Source organism: Carcharodon carcharias, chromosome 1 (assembly GCF_017639515.1).
Source record: "Carcharodon carcharias isolate sCarCar2 chromosome 1, sCarCar2.pri, whole genome shotgun sequence".
NCBI lineage: Eukaryota > Metazoa > Chordata > Chondrichthyes > Lamniformes > Lamnidae > Carcharodon > Carcharodon carcharias.
Genome location: NC_054467.1, coordinates 72614870 through 72639333, shown reverse-complemented (window position 1 = coordinate 72639333; position 24464 = coordinate 72614870). Strand labels below are relative to the sequence as shown.

At 38.1% G+C, this 24464-nt stretch overlaps 1 protein-coding gene across 1 annotated transcript in view; it reads left to right on the top strand.

Annotated features, from left to right (window-relative positions):
- Positions 1 to 22193, top strand: part of plrg1 (pleiotropic regulator 1) — a 36534-nt gene extending 14341 nt beyond the window's left edge. Inside the window, exons 6-15 of the mRNA XM_041197152.1 lie at positions 742 to 832; positions 987 to 1088; positions 3961 to 4053; positions 6302 to 6451; positions 6603 to 6704; positions 6941 to 7043; positions 16739 to 16847; positions 17024 to 17163; positions 18246 to 18439; positions 21421 to 22193. Coding sequence (XP_041053086.1) covers positions 742 to 832; positions 987 to 1088; positions 3961 to 4053; positions 6302 to 6451; positions 6603 to 6704; positions 6941 to 7043; positions 16739 to 16847; positions 17024 to 17163; positions 18246 to 18439; positions 21421 to 21480 — 1144 coding nt within the window. The 3' untranslated portion in view covers positions 21481 to 22193. The remainder of the gene's footprint in view (positions 1 to 741; positions 833 to 986; positions 1089 to 3960; positions 4054 to 6301; positions 6452 to 6602; positions 6705 to 6940; positions 7044 to 16738; positions 16848 to 17023; positions 17164 to 18245; positions 18440 to 21420) is intronic.
- The last annotated feature ends 2271 nt before the right edge of the window (positions 22194 to 24464 follow it).

Sequence of the window (24464 nt, the reverse complement as noted above, 5' to 3'; positions counted from 1 at the left end):
TTGTGCATAAATAACGACATGCTCCTTTGACTTCATTGTTATTTTACAGCAAGATCTGGCCTACCTAATTTAAAGTAAGACCCTTTTGAATTTTGAAGTTGCCGTTTCATCACTTTGTGTTCTTTTCTCCTATATGGTCTAGAAAGAATAAGAAATCTTAAACCAAACATGAATTTTAGCCAGCTAATAAATAGTTTTTACACATTCAGTAGTGAGCTTGAGTTGAGTTTGATATGATTTTGTCATAAAAGCAAGTGGTCCAAGTCCAGCATATTCTGTTTCATGACAATGAAGCAATTGAATAAGAAAACTGTTCTCCATGAAATCACTGAGGATTTTGCAGAATGGTGTAAAAGCTAGTGCAAATGTAACTCAAATACATTAAATCCTGATTCTGATGGCTTGGAAGCTTGACAGCCATAGATTTCAGTTGAGTCTGCGAAGAATTAATTTCTGTGTAATGTAGTAAGAATTCTTAGTCCATTGTTTCCATTAATTTGCCTGCTGTTGATTTGGAGCATTTATTACTTGTAGCTGTGTAAGGAAATGGACCTTTAAATTTGAAGCTCAAGCACCTTGACTGATGACTAAATATTTCAGCATTTGCTGTTTTAAGCAAAGTTATTAAGTGACAATGAGGGGAATAGTTGAGTGGTTTTTTCTGTTTTTATTAGCATACTGATGTTGACTCATTCTCTATACTTTATTCATTAAATGGAATGTATTTCATTTCAATTTCAGACAAGATGCTAATCGTAATGCAGCCAGTGTTGCTGATATTCATAGACATGCAGGCATCGCTGAACGGTCACAGCCTCCAGTATCTTCCATGGTAAGATTCATATGATAAGTACAAGAAATTGCAAATGCTAGCACAAATTGCTCATGAGAAAAGACAGAATTTTATCAGTAGATTTTTAACAGAGTAAAAATACACTAATCTTTTCTTACCTTTTCTTATTTGTGCTTGTTTGATCATGTTACAGGCTTTAATGGAAGTTGGAGGCTCAAAGAATTCCTCACTAATTTCAAGGAAACTTCCTACAATGCCGAAACCACAATGGCACCCACCTTGGAAGCTTTACAGAGTGAGCAAATGATAGTGTGAATCTTTTGCATAAATAATCTATTTGTAGATGTTCACAGCTAAAAAAAAAATTCAGCGTGTGAGAAATAATAGTTAAGATGTCTTCCTTTTTGTCTAATTACGTGTAAGAATGTGTTCAATTTAAAAGTGACTTGTATTTTTAAAAAAATGATCAGAACTTAGGGTAGGTAAGTCACTAGTCCTGATGACATGCACATGACTCTTGAGGGAAGAAAACAGCAAAGGCTGACTACAATTTTTGAATCCTCAAATATGCAAATTGTGCCCGGAGACTAGAGGTGAGCAAGAGGAATGCTGCTGTTTTCAGAGAGTGAAGACTAAATCAGGAAAATATGGACGAGGTATAAGGTCACAGTTATGGGCAATCCCTGACCCTGCAATTTGAGATAAAATTAAGCCTTTAGAAACTAATTAATCAGGAGCGACCAACACAGTATTGATGAAGTGACTGGTAAAATAGGTAAAGGGAATTCAGCAGAGATAGTGCTTATGGATTTTCAGAAGACATTGAATAAATTCACAAGAACCTTGATAGAAAAATTCAGGTATTTGTATAAGAGGAACTGAGCGTGTATAAGAGATGACCATGAATAGTAAGTCGGTTAACTTACAGGAAAATGTTACTTTTGGTTGTTGTTCAGATTGGCGAAGGCTGGAGAGGGTGTGCTCTAGTGGGTTAGTAGCGATGGGTTCAATTGTTGAAAATTTGAAATTTGGAGACCACACAAAAAAAATGGGTTGGGGGTGTGGTTGCAAACAACAAAGAGGACTGTAAAAGATTTCAGGAGAGCAATACAGCACAGCAAAATGGCAAGATTGGTGTAAGATGTAAATTAATGTGCATAAGTGTCAAGGAAAATGAGGAATATGAAAGACACTGAATGATGTGGACAAACAGGAAGATCTGGGGTTCAAATACATCCCTGGAATTGTTGGTAGATAAAACCATTCAGAAAAATCTAAGTATTTTATACTTTATTGAAAGGGTCTAATGAACAAAACTTAAGTAATATTTTTATATTTATATATATTTATATAAAGGTTTGTGTATAGATTTGGGTATCTCATTGTGAAATGAAATTAGCCATAGATAGCGATGTTGGAGATGGGAAACTACAGTTATAGAAATACTTTAGACGTTGGTGTTATTTCCACTTGAACAAGGAAGATTAACAGATTTAAGCTTTTTTAAATTATCATGTGCTTTGTGGAGGGACTGTTTACTCTGCTAGGGCAGTCATTGGGGAGGGGCTATCAATGTAAGATGTTAACAGATGAGAAGAGTGGCGCAGAGAAACTTATTTACAGAGTCCATAAAGCATTTGATGCTTTACAACAGGCAGTAATTGAGACAGAGCTTATTGCATTTTGTGGAAAAATTAGGTAAATATTTAAAACGTGAAGTTAAAGAGTGAAGGGAAAAGAACAGGAGAATTCTTTTTTACTCAGGGTTTTGAATCTTTGGAATTCTCTCCCCAAGAGGGCTGTGGAAGCTCAGTCATTGAATATGTTTAAAGTAGAGATTGACAGATTTCTAAATATCAATAACATAAAGGGGAAAAGGGCATTGAAGTGGATGATCAGCCATGATCATATTGAATGGCAGAGCAGGCTCGATGGGCTGAATGAGTGTAACAGGGCATTGTACTTTGTTTTGAATTGCGCTAACACAGATCAAGCGTAGATGCAATAGGCTGAATGGTGCTGTAAACTTCCATAGTTCCGGAGTATGGTTGTGCAATATGTATGCCAAGTGCTATGATGGAGGTTTGCACTTGCAATCCCAACATAGTTGATTCATCCTCTTCAGCTGTGCCCTGAGCCAATGGAATCTTTTCTTATGTCTCATTATGTGGATTATGAATAGCAATATTCTACACCTGGGAATATGTCCCCTTCATGGTATAGATGTAATTGAACTGATTGGCGAGGCTAATGGTGCTCCCTGTCATGTGTAAATCATTTGGCAACTTCAGGTAAAAGACAGATATGAGGTTAAATGTGCTGCATCATTATGTAATTAAATTTGCAAAACCAGCATTATGCTGTATGCCTCACCATTGACATACGTTGAATAGCATGAAGTTTCTGTATCTCCCTGGTGAATATGAATTAAACTCGTCACTGAAATTGAGCTCTTGTTATGGCAAATATAAGTACCGTTTTATTGATCTGATAATTGTTCATTGCTGCCAATTACCCTCTGGAATTGCACCAAAGTATGGATATTCATTCCTTCAAGTATTAATGATCTGAGATTTTAAGAATGTAAAATTAAATTAAATGTCCTTTTCCTTAATCTCTTTTCCTTTCAATGCAATTTTTCTCCCCCCACCCCCACTCTTTATCTGGTTTGACATTGAATTCAACTACTCTCTAATTTATACTTTCTTGGCAATGTATTTCTCAATGCAACACCTTAACCAATCAGATTGATGCAGAGTTGCTTGCCTTGTTCACTCAGGTCTCAAATACCCTGTTTCCCTTGCCATGCTGTTATCAGCTCAACTTCCCCATCCACGAACCAGTTGAATGACAGACACCATTTAGATGCCCTGCTACAGCAAAATCTGGGCCATTATGTTCATAGATTTTAAAGGAATGCACAATCAATAAAAACACACAATTATTTCAACTGCAAATTATAATTTTGGGAGAAGTGAGGTGAAACTCTTGAAATCTTGTACAATAACATTCAGTCAAAAAAATGCAGAGATTTTATTTTTCATTCGCAGGAATGATTTGTAGAGGCTTTGTAATTTTATCTTTTGTTCATCTCTTTTTTTCACAGTTTCATGGTCGAAAATGTATGATCTAGTGTTGCTAATCTTGAATCTCTCATTAACCTATAGGTAATCAGCGGCCATTTGGGCTGGGTTAGATGTCTTGCAGTTGAACCTGGAAATCAGTGGTTTGTCACTGGTTCAGCTGATAGAACTATTAAGGTAAGGTTGGATGTTAAAAGCCTCAATTTAAATTCTTTTTTATTTTGTACATTCAGGTGAATTCTCCTTTACTTCCATTCACATTTTTTCTTCCTGGTCTGATGCATGGAGCTGATGTGAAAGGCATGCCTGAGGCTGAGATGTTATCATTTACAAAAAATATAAGAACTAGGAGCAGGAGTAGGCAATGCAGCCCCTTGAGCCTGCCCTGACATTCAATACAATCATGGCTGATCTCATTTTGGCCTCAACTCCAATTTCCTGCCCTCTCCCCATAACCTTTCAACCCGTTACTAACTAAAAATTTATCTCCTCAAATTTATTCAACGTCCCGGCATCCACTGCACTCTGAGGTAGTGAATTCCGCAGATTCATGACCCTTTGAGAAAAGTAATTCTTCCTCATCTCTGATTTAAATCTACCACCCCTTAGCCTAAAACTATGTCCTCTTGTTCTAGAATGCCCGACAAGGGGAAACATTTGCTCCACATCTACTTTGTCTATCCCTTTTAGCATTTTATATACCTCAGTTAGATCTCCTCTCATCCTTCTAAACTCTAGTGAGTATAGGCCTAAACTGCTCAATCTCTTCTCATAAGACAAGCCCTGCATCTCTGGAATCAATCTCATGAACCTCCTCTGAACCGCCTCAAGTAAGGGGACCAAAACTGTGTACAGTACTCCAGGTGCGGCCTCACCAATGCTTTGTACAGTTGCAACAACACTTGCCTATTTTATACTCTATTCCTTTAGCAATAAATGCCAAAATTCCATTTGCCTTCCTTATTACCTGCTGTACCTGCATCCTAGCTTTCAGCGATTCATGCACGAGGACACCCAGATCTCTCTGAACTGAAGCATTCTGAAGTTTCTCTCCATTTAAATAATAAGTCGCCTTTTTATTCTTTTGACCAAAATTGATAACCTCACACTTATCCACGTTAAACTCCATCTGCCAAATTTTGGTCCATTCACCTAACCTGTCCATATCTATTTGTAAATTTCTTATTTCTTCATTGCAACTTACTTTCCCACCTATTTTGGTGTCATCTGCAAATTTAGCAGAATTAATAAATCCAAGTCATTAATATAGATTGTTCTAAAAAGTTCCATAACACTGACCTGCATTAAATATCACACACTGGCAAGGTGAGACTCTCCACTTGTTAGAAGATACTGCAGTCCTCTCTGCACAGTCCCATTTTTATTTTAATTATTCTATTTTTTGGAATTCATGGTTGTTGACTTTATAAAATTTGTTTGGAATAGTTTACAGATTTATTTTTCATGTTTTGCTGATACTTTTGTTTTTGGATTCTACTTGACTAGTTCCTAGGACCTCTCCAGCAGTCTGCAACTATCAGCCTTTTTTTGGGGTCTTTGCACTTCTTCATGTCCGAGCTCTTAATGCACAGAAAGTAATTCCATGGTGCCTATTTAACAGCATTAGCAAATACATTTACTGTAATCAGTAAGTCCATTTTCCTGTTGCAGAAACATTGAAAAAGAGGCTGTGAAGAGAGGATGGGGAATGAGGCAAACTGGAACTATTGATGTATAGGAAATAACTAAGAAATTTATAAATGGAAATAGTTCAATGCCAGGGCTTTACTACTGGAAAGACATAAAAAGACTTCACCTAAAATTGGTTCAATATAATTCAGTAAATGCTGCTCTTATAGTTGACTGTATTTTATTGCATAATCTTTTTAAGAATGTAGTTCATCAAATAAAAATAATCAAATAGATGAGATTGAAATAAAAAGCAAATAATGCAGATGGTGGAAATTTGAAACAAAAATAGAAGTTGCTGGAAACATAGCAGGGCAGTCAGCAACCATAGGGAAAACAGCTTGATGCTTTTGGTGCAGACTTGGATCTGAAGGGTCTTTATCTGAAATATCAACCCCTCTGTCCTCTCCGTAGGTGCTGATGAATCTGTATGTTCACAGCATTTTGTAGCTGGCACTAAATGCTATTTTGAAATGAGATTTTTATTGTTGACTGCATTTCCCTAATTGTACTTGAAGTTTGTAATGCAGATTACAGCAGAGAAAATAATTCTGTTATTATAGACCAACTAAGCGACTGTTTTAGGAACTTGAAACAGTTCCTTGTAAAATCATGCAAGTATTGTAATGTGAGAGACCATGTTGATTGACTTTATGCCTTTAATACATCACTTTAAAGCTGTTTAGTTTTATACTATTTTGTTAATATACTATTTTGTTAATATTTTAATGCACAGATCTGGGATCTGGCGAGTGGTAAGCTGAAGCTCTCTTTGACTGGGCATATCAGCACTGTACGAGGAGTGGCAGTCAGTTCACGCAGCCCGTACCTTTTCTCCTGTGGAGAGGATAAGCAAGTGAAATGCTGGGATCTGGAATATAATAAGGTATAGACTTTCACAGTACGGACATTATTAAAATCAATTTAGTGTTCTGTTCTGCAGCTTGGCTTATCACTGTTGGCACTGAATGTGCATATTGTGTAAATTTATGAACTGTTGTACATCCAAATTTAATTCTGTTTCCTGTTTTATTTAGGTTATCCGACATTACCATGGCCATTTAAGTGCAGTGTATGGGCTTGATTTGCATCCAACCATCGATGTCTTGATAACGTGTGGCAGAGATTCAACTGCAAGGGCAAGTGGTTTTCCAAGATCATAATGCAGCTCCGTATAGATGTAATACATGGACTATAAATCCATCATTAACCTGATCATAGATTAATATCTTTTGGGTTTTGCTAACGTGATGTATAAAACCTGCCTGATTTCTCAGTTTTATCGGAGATACTCATGCTTGGTTTTGCATTGCAGTTTGCATTTGCATTCCTGTAAGAAACTGATTGATTATTTTTTCCTTTGTTTTTGGCATAGGTTTGGGATATTCGAACAAAAGCAAATGTACACACATTAATAGGGCACACGAATACAGTAGCAACTGTGAAATGTCAAGCTGGAGAACCACAGATTATTACAGGTAAGCAAATTGCATATTTATTTTAAACATTAGCCAATTGAATGAAGAAACATGTATTATCTATTATCTTACCTAGCTTCCCTTGATACATAAGACTATGCACATTTAAGTGATTGAGTATTTTCACCCACCTACCTTGAATGGCATCAGTTTTTAAATACAGGGTAGTTTTCTTGATGCACTCATTGGTAATTGCAAACCTTTCCAAATGGGAAACTTCAGCAAAGACACATTGAATATGCCCGATTTCTGTGACTTTTCTAAGCTCGCAAACATAATTAGGATTCTGATTTAAAGCTGTTGGTGAGGAGAATTAATTCAGTTATAAAATGTAGGATCTCTAAAGCCAGTTTAGTTCGCATTATCTCACTTGATTCAATTTGATGGTTTATTCTAAAGGTGCCCAATTTGACTAGTGGTGACCTGTGGAAAGATTTGCTTTGTGCGGTATGGCAGAATAATAATATAATGTTTTGGTGTAACTGTGGTTACAGCTCTGGAGGGTATAACACCATACTATATCACAGTTTTTGGGGAGGAGTGGTTAGGCTAATGTTTATGCTTTAGCAGGCTATGGAGTAATACATAGGATGTGTTACCATAGTCTGATTTGCAGATGATTGGCCTTAGTTTACCATTTAAAGTCTGATTTTTCTGATCCCTTGTGCTCCTTATGATTAGCTGTTTCTAGAAGTCCTTGGTAGTTTCTCAGTGTCAATTTCTAAGCACCTTCCTGTCTTTTTGATTTTCCATTCTCTGCATCTGATGTCCTGATTTGCTTCTGGTTTCCTTTGAGCTAGCCAATAAAGTCTTAAGGCAGTAGTGTGACCAACAAGCTAATGTCCAACTAACAAGAAATACAGGTGAGGTACAGAGTCGAAAATTGGTGCAACTGATAAATGTTAACTCCGACGTAAACAGATTTTTCCATTTTAAATGTCTTGGCACCTGTTTTTAATGATTGTATGCAATCCTTTTCCTTTGATTGTGTCATGTATATTCAAAGCTGAGTTAGACAGATTTTTGATCTAGGAGGGAGTCAAGTGAGGCTGGCAGGAAAGTTGAATTAAGGCCAGAATCACAACCATGGTCTTGCTGAATGGCGGAGCAGGCTCGAGGGGCCAAATGGCTTACTCCTGCTCCTTTATTTCTTATATTCTTGTGCTTTTCCTAGAATTGTACAGAATTGCACAATATGGCCACTGAGTGGCTTTTCCTGATGAATCACTAAAAATGCTTTCTGGAAAATTTGATTTAAATCTTTGGTCTGTCATTTCCTCACCCCAGTAACTGATTTTTTAAAAAAAAATTCCAATCTATGGTTCAGTTAAAATAGTACATTTTATATTAACACAATTAGACTTACTAATGTGTATATTTGTCTTACAGTAGCTTAATTTAAAGTGTTGCTTGAAGATCCCAAGCTCTGCTCTGGATTGGATATTGTTGCCCAAAGCAGAGAGCTGAATTTGATATAGGAAGTATGAGCAGCCTACCTTGGTGCCACTTAGGCAGTGGGGCATACGAACATACGAATTAGGAGCAGGAATAGGCCATTCGGCCCCTTGAGCCTGCTCCATCATTTGGTAAGATCCTGGCTGATCAGATTGTGACCTCAACTGTAACGCTTGGAACCTTTGACTTATTTGTCAATCAAGAATCTAACTCAGCCTTAAAAATATTCAATGGCTCTGCGTCCACTGCTCTCTGAGGAAGAGAATTCCACAGATTTATGGCTCTCCCAGAGAAAAAAATTCCCCTCATTTCTGTCTTAAATGGGAGATCCCTTATTTTTAAACCGCATCTTCTAGTTCTGTGCTGTTCCATAAGGGGAAGCATCATCTCAGCATCAACCTTCTCAGGCCCCCATTAGATCTTACATGTTTCAATTAGATCATTCCTCATTCTTCTATACTCCAATGGTTGTGGGCCCAACCTGTCCAACCTTTCCTCATAATATAACCCCTTCATCCCAGGTCAGTCGAGTGAACCTTCTCTGAACTGCTTTGAATGCAATTATATCCTTCCTTAAGAAAGGAAACCAAAACTGTACACAGTATTCCAGATGTGGTCTCACAAACACTCTATTCAACTCTGGCTAAACTTCCTACTTTTATAATCTATTCCCCTTGCAATAAATAACAACATTCCATTTGCCTTCCTAATCACCTCTACCTACATACTAACTTAGTGAGATTCATGTACCAGGACACTTAGATCCCTCTGTACTGCAGAGTTCTGCAATCTCTCTCCATTTAAATAATATACTGTTTTTCTAATCTTCCTGCCAAAGTAGACAAGTTCACATTTTCCCACATTATATTCCATCTGTCAATTTTTTGCCAGCTTGCTTAACCTACCTATACCTCTTTGCAGACTCCTTATGTCTCTTCACAACTTACTCTGCCACCTATCTTTGTGCCTTCAGCAAAGTTAGCAACCATACATTAGGTCCCTTCATCCAAGTTATTAATAGCTTGTAAACCGTTGAGGCCCTAGCACTGATCCCAGTGACACTCCACTAGTTACTGCTTGCCAACCTGAAAAAGACCTATTTTATCCCTGCTCTCTGCTTCCTGTTAGCTAACCAATTCTCTGTCCATGCTAATACGTTACCCACTACATCATGAGCTCTTATTTTGTGTAGTAACCTTTGATGCGGCACCTTATCAGCTTTCTTTTGGAAATCCAAGTACACCACATCTACAGGTTCCTTTTTATTCACATTGCTTGTTACTTCCTCAAAGAATTTTAATAAATTAGAAGATAATTTGCATTTCTCAAAACCATGTTGACTCTGTCTGATTACATTAAGATTTTCCAAATGTCCTGCTATAACCTCAATAATATGAGGTTATATGCTAGACATCCTGTTAACAGGCCTGAGGTTACTTGCTTTCTGTCTGTCTCCTTTCTTGAACAGAGGTGTTATATTTGCTATTTTTCAATCTGATGGGACCTTTTCAGAATCTAGGGAATTTTGGAATATTGCAACCAATGCATTTACTATCTTTGAAGCCACTTCTTTTAAGACCCTAGGATGAAGTCCATCAAGTCCTGGGGACTTGTCAACCTTTAGTTCTATTGGTTTTCTCAGTACCCTTTTCCTGGTGATTGTAATTGTTTTAAGTTCCTCCCTCTCTTTTACCTCTCTGGTTTACAAGTATTTCTGGGATGTTATTTGTGTTTTCTACAATGAAGGCAGACACAAAATATTTGTTCAACACTTCCACCATTCCCTTATTTCCCATTATTAATTCCCTAGTTTCACTCTCCAGAGGACCATTGCTGTTTTAATTACTCTTTTCCTTTTCGTATACTGAAGAAACTCTTACTATTTGTTTTTATATTTCTCGCTAGCTTTCTCTAATGTGTCCGTCCTTTTTTTTTAGTCATTCTGTCCAATCTCCTGACCTACCACCAGCCTTTGCAGAATTGTACATTTTTTTCTTTAAATTTGATACTATCTTTAATTTCCTTAGTTAGCCACGGATGGTGCATACTTCTATCAGAACCTTTCTTTCTCACTGGAATGTACCTTTGCTGAGTATTATGAAATATATCCTTAAAAATCTGCTACTGCATCTCTAATAAGCTACCCCTTAACCTAATTTCCCAGTTCACTTTAGCCAGCTCTGTCTTCAGACCCTTGTAATTGCTTTATTTCCGTTTAAAGACCCATTCTTTGCTTCCTCAAATTGAATGTGAAATTCAATCATGTTATAATCACTGCTATCTAGAGGCTCCTTTCCTGTGAGGTAATTAATTAATCCTGTGTTATTGTACAGTACCAGGTCAAGAATATCCTGCTTTCTTGTTGGATCCAGAATGTGCTGCTCTAAGAAATTGTCCCGAAAACACTCCATGAGTTCATCATCCAGGTTACCTTTGCCAATCTGATTCACTTAATCTATATGTAGATTAAAATCGCCCATGATTATTGCCTTACTCTTTTTACAAACCCTCATTATTTCTTGCTGCATACCCCAACCCGTAGTTACTGTTAGAGGGCTTATAAACTTCTTCCACAAGTGACTTCTTACCTTTGCTATTTCTTAACTCTACCCAAACTGATTCTACATTTTATCTTTAGAACTAAGGTCATCTCCCCCTATTATAATAATATCCTTCATTAACATAGCTACCCCACCACCTTTTCCTAGCTTCCTGTCCTACCGCAATGTCAAATATCCTTGAATATTCAGGTCCCAGCCCTGGTCACCTTGCAGCACCTCTCTGTAATGGCTATCAGGTCATACATATGTATTTCTACTTGAGCTGACATCTCATCCATTTTGTTCCAAATGTTACGTGCATTCTGATATAGAGTCTTTACTTCTTTCTGTTTTACTATTTTTGCAAACTCTAGCCTTATCTGATGGCTCACTCTTAAGTTAGTATGTTCAGATGAAATATTTTTCTTTTAAAGTCAGGTAGTTTCTACTCATTTATCTTTCAAAAACTTAATTGGGTATAGTTTCTATAAGTGTAAACTTGAACATTATTTGTACAATAATAGCTTACTAACTAACATAGATTTAGAAGGGGAATTAATCTCTTAGACTTCTTTGAGGAAGTGACATTCCAAAAGAACTGTGGTAAGCTTGCAATGCATTCTCTTAGACTTTCATTAGACATGTAACAAAGTTTCAAACAAAAAAGCTATTAATTTAGCTCAAAGCAATGATTACATTCAGGGTAAATCTCTGGTATGGTTAACAAATTGGTTGAAGAGCAGAAAACAAGAAGTTCTTTTCCAAGAGGTTGTATCGGAATGGGGATAAGTATTGAATGGGGTGCCTAGAGTTTATGTTTGGAGAACTGTTTTGAATATACATCAGTGACTTGACAGAAGGGCTTAAGGCAAACTGTCCAAATTTGCAAGTGGTCCTAAACTAGGAACAAAAGTAGAATTGAAGTCCTCCATCCACCTTTGATTTTCCTTCCAAATTTCCTTTTGTTTTTACAATACCTTAAATTACGCGTGCAACCACCCACATACTGGCTTCTAACCTGTTTCACTTTCACAAAGATGATACCAGAAATGCATGGGTATACACATCAGGAAATTCCACTGACCCCTGACTATTTCCTCCCCTGCCTCCAACTCTATTCTACCTTCCCTCTCCAGCATCACAGTCCTTCCCTGGTCATGGTTTCAGTCTCCATTAGTGTTCTAAGCCAATGTGATTTTGTTAACCTTTTGAAATTTTTTGACCATTTTTCACTCAAAAATTTGGAAAATTATTATATAGGATTACCTAAGATAAACGGCGCAGAACAGGCCATTCAGCCCAGCCACTCCATCCTGATGTTTCTGCTCCACTTGAGCCACCTTCCATCTTTCCTCATCTAAATCTATCATTGTAGCCATCTATTCCCATCTCCCTCATATGCTTGTCTACCTTCCCCTTAATTTTTTTTCTTTCACAGGATGTAGGTGTCACTGGCTAGGCCAGCAAGTTATACTGCCCATCCCTAATTGTCCTTCAGAAGGTGGTGGTGAGCAGCCTTCTTGAACTGTAGGTACACCTACTGTGCTGTTTGGGAATTCCAGATTTTGACCCAGCGACAGTGAAGGGACTTGCAGGTGGTGTGCCCATGCACCTGTTGCCCTTGTCCTTCTAGGTGGTAGAGGTTGTGGGTTTGAAAGGTGTTGTCGAAGGAGCCTTGGTGAGTTGCTGCAATGCATCTTGTAGATGGTACACACTGCAGCCATTGTGTGTTGATGGTAGAGGGAGTGGATGTCTAAGGTGGTGATGCACCAAATGCATCAATACTATTCGCTTCAACCACTCTCTGCGATCATGAGTTCCACATTCTTATCACACTTTGGGTAAAGAAGATTCCTCTGAATTCCATATTGGATTTCTTGATAACTGTCTTACATTGATGACCTCTCGTTATGCTCTTCCTCACCAGAAGAAACATCCTCTCTGTAGCTGCTCTATCAAAACTTTTCACATCTATTAGGTCACCCCTCAGCCTTTTTTTCAAGAGAAGAGACATAGCCTGTCAGTACCTTCCTGATGTATGGATCCATTCATTTCTGGTATCATCCTTGTAGATCTTCTGTGCACCCTCTCCTGTGTGTCTCTATCCTTTCTATAGCATAGCGAATAGAACCGCATGCAGTACCCTTAAGTGTGGTCTAACCAAGTTTCGATACAGGTTTAGCAAAACTGAGTGACCACTTTGCAGAACACCTTTCACTTAGTCCAGAAGCATGATGCTGACATTCTTGTGACTTGTCATTTCAACTTGCCCATCTTGCTCTCACACTCATGCTTCTTTCCTCAGCCTGCTACAGTGTTCCTGCAAAGTTCAACACAAGCTGGAGGAACAGCAACTCATCTTCCAATTAGGCAGTTTAGAGCCTTCTGGAGTCAACATTGAGTTCAACAACTTCAGACCATGAACTTTGTCCTCTATTTTGATTTTTTCCCCCCCATGTGCCAGTCTGTATCATGTTCTCATGTTTTTGCTTTTGGACAGCACTGACCTTTATTCTGCTATTCGCCCTTACTTCGACCAATCTTTTGTTTCTTTTATACTATCATTACCACTCCCTTTGCCTTTGGTTCCATGACATCTTTGTGATTTAATCTCCCCTGCCCTCTAACCTATCCCAGATTCTTATCTTTTGCTTGACCTACCCCTCCCTCTTTTCAACAGCATTAAACCCATCATACTCCTATTTCTCTTCAATTCTGAAGAAGTCATATTGAGCTTGAAACATTAACTCTGTTTTCTTCTGGAACCTGCTTCTGCAGTTTCTTCTGTGTCCAGTTTCTCCTGGCAGCTGGCTTCAACTTTGTTTGGGACTTGCTATCTGTCCCTCTGCTCTGCTGCTTCCAACTGAACTCAAGCTACTTTCAACCAAACTACTTTTCTGTCTCTGTGGGGCCTCCTGTTGGTAGGCAACAGCACAGTTTTTTTTCTACCTTTTTTGTTTTAACTCCCCTTCAAGAATCATAAAATCATCATCAAAATGCAGGCACATTTTAAAGTGAAACTAAAACTCAACTTCTCCCTTTCTTAATACACAAATACAGAAATAAACATTAAAGCTAAAACTCATTCCTAACACCCACAAATGTGAATATAACTTACTTAAACTATCTCTATTTCCTAACATAGATCAAAATTCCTGGATCTCCTTCCCTAACAGCACTGTGGGTGTACCTACACCACATGGACTTAAGAGGTTCAAGAAGGCTGCTCTCCTCCACCTTCTCAAGGGCAATTAGGGATGGGCAATAAATGCTGGCCGAGCCAACAACTCTCACCCCATAAACAAATAAAAAAAAGTAATGTGTTCTCTATTCTACCTACCAAAATGTACTATATCACATTTATCTGTGTCGAACTTCATTTGTTAATTATTTGTCCATTCTGCAAGTTTATTAATGTCATCTTGTAACTTCTTGTAATCCTCCTCGGTATTGATTATTCTCTCCACACACACAACCCCCCAACCCCCCACTAATTTGCAGTCATCTGCAAAGTTAGAATGAGTTATATTTAAATAATGTATTTTAAATCAAAGTGTATCCACACAACTTTAGAATTCTCCTCAGCTACATTCTGCAGTAACTGAGACAAAATAGGGATTATCTATTAAGGAGCAGGTTATTATTTTGCACAACGACCAGGGATATATAATTTTTTTTTGGTAATACTCAGCAGGTCAAGCAGAATCTGTGGAAAGAGAAACGGTCGATGACCTTTCATCAGAACTGGTAAAAATTAGAAATGTGTTAGGTTTTAAGCATATGAAAGGGGGGGTGGGTGGAAAAAGAACAAAAGGGAAGATCTGTCATAGGGTGGAAAACAGTAGAGATGAAATTGCAAAAGAGTTGGTGGTAAAGGGCCAAAGGGAGTGGTAATGGGACATGAAAAGAAACTAAAGACATGTCTACAGGAGATGTGAATGGTAGAATGATGACGACATGTTGTGGAAGGAAAAAACAAGATTAAAACCAAGATCTGCAAATAAAATGGGGGCATAGAACTAGGTCTGAAATTGTTGAACTCAGTGCTGAATCCAGAAGACTGTAGAGTGCCTAATTGCAAGATAAGTTGCCGTTCTTTGAGCTTACATTGAGCTTCATTGAAAAGCTGCTGGAGGCTGAGGACAGAGAGGTCAGCATGAGAGCAAGGTGGAGAATGAAAATAACAGGTGACTGGAATACAATACCGGGGAGCTCGGAAGTTATCAGGGGGTACCCCAAAGATACGCTGTGGAATTCCCTTCAGAGGTGTGCATGGCAATCACCCAGAAGTGCAAACTTCCCCATGGCAATTGCCCTGCACTGGGAACCATCCGAAAATGTGATTTAAAGAGCAAACTTTGGATGGTTCCGACTGGGTTACATTAATAGTTACCCAGAAAAAGTGAGAAGGATTAAAAGCAGTTCTAACTTCTGATTAACTGTTGTACAGATCCAGGGAACTCCCCCTGGACCCCCACCAGGGGTCTCCCCCCAACCCCAAGAAACTACAGCTCTCGACAGGCGTTCCCCAACCCACGAGATCATGGGATTCCTCCGCCCCCACGAGGACTCTTTCGCACACCGCCCACCCTCCCGACCATGCTAGGCCCCAGGGACATGCTGCAATGCCTAGATCTCGCCCAGCCTGGGTCGGAAGGTCAAGTGAGATAGAACCAAAAAAAAAAAGTTAAGAAATTGGGCACGGAGTGGCAATCCGACACTGCCATTCCAAGGCAGTTCAGGCTCATGTGTTTTTGGTCCACCTGTTGAAAGATTGGAGAAGTGCAAGTGAGGGCACACATGATGGGCACAATATCCAATACAGATTACAAGGGGGTGCCACTGTTACGTTCCCAAATTATGATGTTGGGCAATATGGGCTGTTGTAAGATGTGGGACCCTGTTGATTGCTTATGGGAGTAAATAGCTTTGACTGCTAAACTCAAGGGAATATCTGAAGCAGACCCAAAACATGTTATTGACTTCTATTATGAAGAGATATGGGATGTTGGTTAATGTGTGTGTCTTGTATGTGAGGTATACTTTCTGTCCACAAACTGACTTACAGTTATCTTTTAATTTGTGAGTATTGCCTTTATGTTCACTTGTACGATGGAAAATGTCTGGAACATGCCAACGTGCTGCTATAACATCTTATTATTAAACAGTCAAATACCAAAATGATTTTAAAGCATATTTTGGCCAGTATTTTTTTTGGTATGCCATAAATTTCTAATGCCTAATCTAAAGTTGTGAGTGCCAAAAACAATCTAAAGAATTTTCCAATGTGTATTTTGTGCATCAGAATTATCTAAAGGATAGAAAATTATGAATCCTCACCCTATGTGGATAGGGGAGTTTCATTGCTTTTTTCAAAAGATTTTGAAATTGTGAATTGAATTCTCCAAGCTTTATTTTAGGCAAATGTGTCACAGTTAACAAATGGTGTTTAATATACTGAACAGACAGCAAAACTTATGTGCAGCACCTATTATCTTGGTTTCTTTGTTTATGGAAATGTCTAGCCTTCAATAAATATACAAGTCATAAACTCATTAAGGATCTTCAATTAAGTAATTTTTATGCTGCTGCAGGCTGGAGTACATCTGTTCATATTGAAAGTTTAAGAATGTTGAATGCACTGATGTTTATTTAACAGTATAAAGTGAATGTAACAATAAGTCTGTTTATTTCTTATAGGAAGCCATGACACGACCATACGACTGTGGGACTTGGTAGCAGGGAAAACTAGAGTCACATTAACCAATCACAAGAAGTCTGTTCGTTCTCTCATTCTACATCCAAGACAGTATGTCTAAAGATAATCTGTTCCTTCAGTATTATTATAGGTCCTGGTTGAACCATGGATGAAAAAATCTTTAGATAATTGTGTGGTGTGCCTAGATTGAAGTTCTTTGTTTTTTATTATTAACATTTTGATTATTTACTACATGCTTAATATCAAAATATTCTTTTTTGTTATAGATACACCTTTGCTTCTGGTTCTCCGGATAATATAAAGCAGTGGAAATGCCCAGATGGTATTTTTATTCAGAACTTACCTGGTCATAATGCTATTATCAACACACTTTCTGTCAACTCGGATGGTGTGCTGGTATCAGGAGGTAAGCTGTAGTAAAAGGTGTAATGGAGATAAACTACAGCTGAGCAGGATAATTAACATTGAGATTTTTTTTATATTAATTCAGATACAAATGAGAAATTATTTGGTCATATACTTTTCCTTATATAATTTGCCTCATTAGCAATGTAAATGAAACTAAAATTTCATAGTTTTGCACCAAATTGCAGCTTAATAACGCACAGTACCTTGTGAAATGTCTGGTTAAGATGACTTGTACAAAGCTAACTTCATTAGTGTTAACTACAATCAACACAAGCAGATGTGTCTCATCGTTTCGTGAAGTGGACAAATTTTACTTAATTATATTAATGTACAGATAAAGTGTGTTGATATAATCTTTAAAAGTGAGTGAAAGAGTTGGCATTTGGTCTGCTGGAAGAAGCATGTAGGCCTTAACTTCCAAGCTCCCCAGCGTCGGATTGGGGGGTACCCCAAAGATGCGCTGGGGAAGCCCCTTCAGAAGTTCACAGGTAAGGTTTACATGTCAATTGCCCAGAAGTGCATACTTACCCTGGGCAATTGCCCTGCACTGGGAACTTTTGATGGTTCCGACTGGGTTACACCAATAGTTACTCAATAAAAAGTTAGGAGAATTAAAACCAATTCTTAACGGGACTACCTGCCCCCATCCCCACAGGCCTCACTCGACCCAAAATGACCTGCCCACCCCCAGACCTTCAATTCTCCCCTACCCACCTTACAGCTGGTGCTTTAAAAAAGGGGACGTGGCCTCCTTTCCTTCAACTCTCCTGGACTTTGACGCTGGGCCTCACAGAAGCGCTGCATTGCCTGGATCTTGCCCAGCCTGAGTCAGAAGGTCGGGCAAGATAGGATCAAAAAAAATTTGACATAAGTAATTGGGTATGCCAATGCACATGTATGGCCATTCCAAGGAAGTTCGAACCCGGTGTCGTTCCAAAATGTTATACAAAAGGGACTTATGGCAAGTTTACCAGACTTCAAGCAAAATGGTGTATTTTCAGAAATTATTATAGTTCTATGTTACTTTTTTTTGCATTTGGCTTTTTATATTTAATCTTTATATGAAATTTATATTAACAGCTGATAATGGTACCATGCACCTGTGGGACTGGAGAACTGGATACAACTTCCAACGAATACATGCTGCTGTGCAGCCAGGCTCCTTAGACAGTGAATCTGGGATTTTTGCATGTACATTTGACCAGTCGGAAAGCAGATTACTTACAGCAGAGGCTGATAAAACGATCAAAGTCTACAAGGAAGATGACACTGCTGTATGTATAGATTTTAATAATCCTTTATTTAGTAAAGAAGATTGGCTTTTTAAAGCAATAATAGGTCATAGTTCTGTATTTATTTCTCTGAATTGGTACATTTAGGGATTGCAGGGATTAGAGACAACTGTTTTGCCTTTAGGACTTCAGTTCAAACTTAGTCCAGACTACTGGGATAAAAACTAAATGTAAATGTGCTGGAATCTTAATCCAGTTTGCTGTGGATATTAACTCATAGCATTAAATTATCTCTAACTTGTTATTAAATCAGTAATGTGACTTATTGCTGAGGAAGTGTGGCAAGAGTTTGACTTGCATGTAAGAGTGTTTTAATCTGACAGGAGATGACTGAAATGGAGAATGTTCTATTCCGTAGCAGTGACATTGCTCATGATGAAGTACACAAATTTCATACCATATAATTCTAAAAATGGAATCTGGATTATATTTTAAGAATATGTCAAACTTATTTTTTGAATTTAAGTTTAAAAACAAAAGATGACTCAGCTGGAGACCATTTTGCCACAATTTTTACTTGTGCCTGGTACTCTTGTGCCATGTCCCTCTTCTGCAAATGAGAGCAGTGCAGTGACTTATTTTTGAATTGTTGTCCATGGCAGTCTTGAATTAACTATGAGAGTTGCCTTAAGGTCATGTTTTGACATATCCTTAAAGTTTAAGAACTGTCCATGCTTCTGCCAAACAGCCCCACTAAATGGAAATTTAAGGGAAGTTCTTAAAGCTGTGATGAAAACAAATATTTTGTAGGTATTGATATAAAAAAAATTAAAATGAGTGGATCCATCTCCATAATATAAGCAACAATGCTGGGGTCTGTCTCCTCATGTAAAGAACTGTGTGATTTATTACACAATTACTGTGGAACATGTCTGTTTAATTGAATTTTCAGAAATTGGAATTTTGATGATTAATTTGTAGTGCAGTATGATGAAACAAAGGAGAAAAAAAATGCAGCGTTTGTCCTTGGGTGATATAAGTCATGCAGTTGAAGAACAGAAGAATAGTAACCAAGCTACTGCTATATATCTTGTAACCTAGTTCAAAAGCAAAACAACTCGCATTTACATAACACCTTTAACATAAGATATACAAAGGTACTCCACAGGAGTGTTACCAGACATCACTGGACACCAAACCAGTGAGATATTAGGATAGGTGACCGAAAGTTTGGTCAAAGAGGTAGGTTTTAAAGAAAGAGAGGGGAAAGGTTTAGGGAGGAAATTCCAGATTTTAGGGCCTAGAAGGCTGAAGCACCATCGATGGACTGAAGGAAATTGAGGGTGCACAAGAGGCAAGTGTTGGAGGAGAGTGCCGAGCTGGAGGAAGTTAGAATTGGGCTAGGCCACAGAGGGATTTAAACACAAAGATAAGGATTTTAAATTTGAGGCGTTGCTGGGTCAGCAGCCAATGTAGGCAGCAAAAACAGAGGTAATGGGTGAATGGGACAGTACAAGTTAGGACGTGGGCAGCAGAGTTTTCTATGATTTGAAATTTATGCAGGATGAAAGATGAGGGTTTGATCAAGACTATCCTAATAGTTGAACCTGCAGGATGCAAAAGCATACATGAAGGTTTCAGCAGTAGATGGGGTAAGGCAGAGACAGCGACAGGTGATTATTACAGAGGTAGAAGTAGATAATCTTGCTGATGGAGAGGATATGGAGTTCTAACCTCAGTTTGTGTCAAATAGGATGGCGATATTGTAATAGCCTGCTATAGCCTGAGCGAGTTGCCAGGGAGAAGAATGAAATCGGTGGCTAGGGAATGGAGTTTGTGGCCCAAAGACACTGGTTTTGGTCTTTCCAATGTTTAGGTTGATGAAATTACCCCTCATCCAATATTGAATGCTGAACAAGCAGCATGACAAATCAGTTGGGTTTAAAGAGATGGTGATGAGGGTAGAGCTGAGTGGCATCAGCGTACACAGGGAATCCGATGTATTTACTGATGACATTACCAAGAGCCTGTATGTAGATGAGAAATAGGTGGCTAACTGTAGATTCCTGGATTCAAGGCATTGGAGTGGGAAGTGAAGCCATTGCAAGAGATTCTCTGGCTATGGTTTTGAAGTCCTAACTGCAACTGACAGCCTACCTTCTCACTACTGAATCAGAAAATAACTAAAGATGAGAAGAAAATGTGATTAAAAATACAACAAAATGTTTAAAACCAAAATTTTAATAAATGAGTAACCAAATATGAGATAGTGGAGCATTGCCTAACTAGTCTAATGATGTGGCTTAAAGTGCACTTTAAAAAGTTGTCATTATTGAGATATATTATTATTTACATGATATTTCAATTTGTCAAGTTTGTTTTGTTTAAACTCTGTCAATGATGGTTTAAGCAAGTTTTGACATTTTGGGAGATTCTAGAACCTACAACAAGACCTTGCACTTATATGGCGTCATTAATGTAGAAAAACATTCCAAGGTATTTCCCAGGCTATGAACAGCTTTGTTCGTCCTCAGATAGTTGCCAGGGATAAGGATGGAGTTGGTGATTAGGAAAAAGAATGTGTGGTGGAGATTGAAGACAAAATCTTCAGCTTTTGCAATACTTAATTGGAGGAAATTTCGTCTTATCCAGTACCGGATGTCAAGCAAGCAGACTTATAATTTAGAGACAGTGAAGGGATCGAGAGAGTTTTTTTTATTCATTCACAGAATGTGGGCTTTGCTGGCTAGGCCAGCATTTATTGCCCATCCCTAGTTGCCCTTAAGGTGGTGGTGAGCTGCCTTTTTGAACCGCTGCACTTTATGTGGTGTACGTGTGGTCTATATGGTGTGGTCGAGATAGGTAGCATCGGCATACGTTTGGAAATTAGTGTTGTGTTTGTAGATAACTATGACAAGGAACAGCGTGTAGATGAGAAATAGAAGGCGGCCAAGGATAGATCCTTGGGGGACTCCAGAGGTAATCTACAAAGTTTTAACTATGTTTTATCTTTTTTGGCCTAGACGGAAGAAACTCATCCAGTCAACTGGAAACCCGAGATCATCAAAAGGAAGAGATTCTAAGTGACTTTTACTTAAAAATCATTATGGACATTATGCTGAATTTTAATGATTTTAAGTAATCTTCTCCCTCCTTTAAGTTCTTCCCAGTACTCCTGCCCCAATCCAAAATCATTCACTGGCTGAGAAGCAGACTTCTCTTGGACTGTTAACCAGTGTCATTTTGTAACCTGTTGCCAGGAGCATGTTGGTAGATTCTTTACAAAAATATATTGCACAGGCACCTGCCTTGTACAGCATTTTGCCAACATGCAACAAAGATTATGACTGTCATGCAGGGGATCACAGGTGCAAAGTAGTATCCTAGCATTCCTGGCACAATGAGTATATTAATGCAGTACGCCTGAGTTTTAAAATGTAATTTCTTGTAATTTTGCTTACAGCTAAAAGATGGCTATGTTTTAAGCTTTTGTAACTCAGTTGTACATTGTTTTACTACAATAAATTGTACAAACCGTTGTCAGTGAAGAAAGGTTAAACGATCTTGTTGAGGACGGGTTGGTAATCAGTGCTGCTTGAACCTGAGAAGTGAGTTAGAACTTAAGAGGTATAGTTTAGACTGGCGCTGTTCCTACAGTGGAAATAAATGCCGTATGGAAGATATTTACAAAATAATCCTTTTACTTTTCTTTTAAGGAGCTGGATTGGATTTCTACTGTAAAAATGTATTTTTTCTGCCTCATTAAATTTACTTAATAGTTTAAAGCTTAAAAAAATTCTAATGTTGTACTCTCTCACTTTCTGAAGATGAGAAAGGATCTTATGAAAACATGGTAATTCCAGTAGACAAAATAATTAACAGAGAAGTTGTTATATTTATTATTCCAGGCTTATTACTGAAGCATACTGTGAAGCCACTCTTTTAGCCATTTGTTTGGGGAGTGGTCATGGAACAGAATAAACAACATGAATTTGATAAATCTGATAATTGTGGTCCGGCACCAGAAAATAGCCAAGGCTGGATTGATCTAAAAATTTAACTAATGCCTTTCCTTGCTTCCTGGTCGGTAACCTCATTCCATGTGGTTGGCAGTGTCCTCAAGAAAACTAGTTTAGGCAATAATATGGCCAAAGTTGCCCAAGAATATATGGAAAAAGGCCGTCAGATTAATTGATTGATGCGATGCAAGAGCTGAGATTTTGAGTTGAAACTGGTAAAAACACGTGTTTATAGATTTTCTGAAGACAACAAAATATGAGCAGATTATGGTCTTAATCTTGTGCAATCAAGATTTCAGAAACAGATAAAGTTAGTGTTATCTGCTAACTGCAAAAGATAATTAAAGTAACAAGAGTTTCAAGTAGAGTTGCCAAGATATGAAGTAGAGAAGAAACAAGAAGGGAAAGCACAGTGTAAATGTGAAGGGGATGAAAAATTGTAGATTTGAAGCTGGAATGAATAAATTCAGTATGAAGTTGAGGAGGAGGTTGTACAGGTGAACCTGGTTCTTAAATTGAATAAAATATTAAATATCAAAGGAGACAACATTGATAATTGCATTAGCTTTTGAATTATAAGCAGACCATTATAAATGAAGCAAGTTTTGGAATGAATGTCTGCACCCACTGAGCGATAAAGTGCTTGTGACCTTTTTTTGTGCTTGACAAGGTAAGCTTTTGCTAGTGGGTCCAAGGATAACTATAATATTTAACATGTGATTCTTAATGCCTTTTTGACAGTGTCATAAGCATATAGCCAAAATTACAAGAAACTGAGGCCAGCTGTACATGGGTACACATAACGGATGAGTGAAAGATTTGAGCGATATTTTGAAATTGTGTAAAAAGTGAAAACATAAAAGATCATTGTCCGTGTCACGTAAAATTAAACAATTAATTTCCGAGTGCAGTTCAAGATGATCTAATGGTCATTTGGCCAGAAATGTAGCCTTAGATGAACAAACAAACCATTATTGAACCTTTGAGTATCGAGGTACTGGGTCATGAATGTGTTATCAGATGTACCTAACCAATCAGCCAGAGGAAGACACATTGTGCCTGGTGTGTGTCCACAGCTGTAAGAATTGGTAAGATTGGCATTGCCAAATAAGTTCTATTTCTGACAGATCTCATACTCTTAAGCATTTGATGATCCAGACATGAGACTGAACATCAATTAGGAAGTCAAACTGATGATAATAGGATAAAAGCAAAAAATTGCGGATGCTGGAAATCGAAAACAAAAAACAAAAATACTTGGAAAAACTCAGCAGGTCTGGCAGCATCCGTGGAAAGGAGCACAGTTGACGTTTCGAGTCCGCATGACTCTTCAACAGAACTAAGGAAAAATTGAAAAGGGGTGAAATATAAGCTGGTTTGGGGGGCGGGGGGTAGGGGTTGGGACAAGAAGAGCTGGAGAGAGGGCCAGTGATAGGTGGAGATAACCAAAAGATGTCACAGACAAAAGGACAAAGAGGTGTTGAAGGTGGTGATATTATCTAAAGGAATGTGCTAATTAAGGGTAGAAAGCAGGACAAGCAAGGTACAGATAGCTCTAGTGGGGGTGGGGTGAAGGAATCGAAAAAGGCTAAAAGGTAGAGATAAAACAATGAATGGAAATACATTTAAAAATAATGGAAATAGGTGGGAAAAGAAAAATCTATATAAATTATTTGAAAAAACAAAAAGGAGGGGGAAAAATCAGAAAGGGGGTGGGGATGGAGGAGAGAGTTCATGATCTAAAATTGTTGAACTCAATATTCAGTCCGGAAGGCTGTAAAGTGCTGAGTCGGAAGATGAGGTGCTGTTCCTCCAGTTTGCGTTGATCATAATAGGAAACTGTTGGGATGCAACAATATTGAATGCAAAGAAAATAACAACGTACCCTTTTCAACTCTTACGAAGTGAATGTTGTTGGATGAATAAATGTGTTACTGGATGTACAGTAGAATTGTTACAGCCCCGACAAAAACTGAACAATGCTCAAAATCTGAAATAAAAATATAAAATGCTAGAACACATGAGTCAGGCAGTTTTTGTAAAGAGAA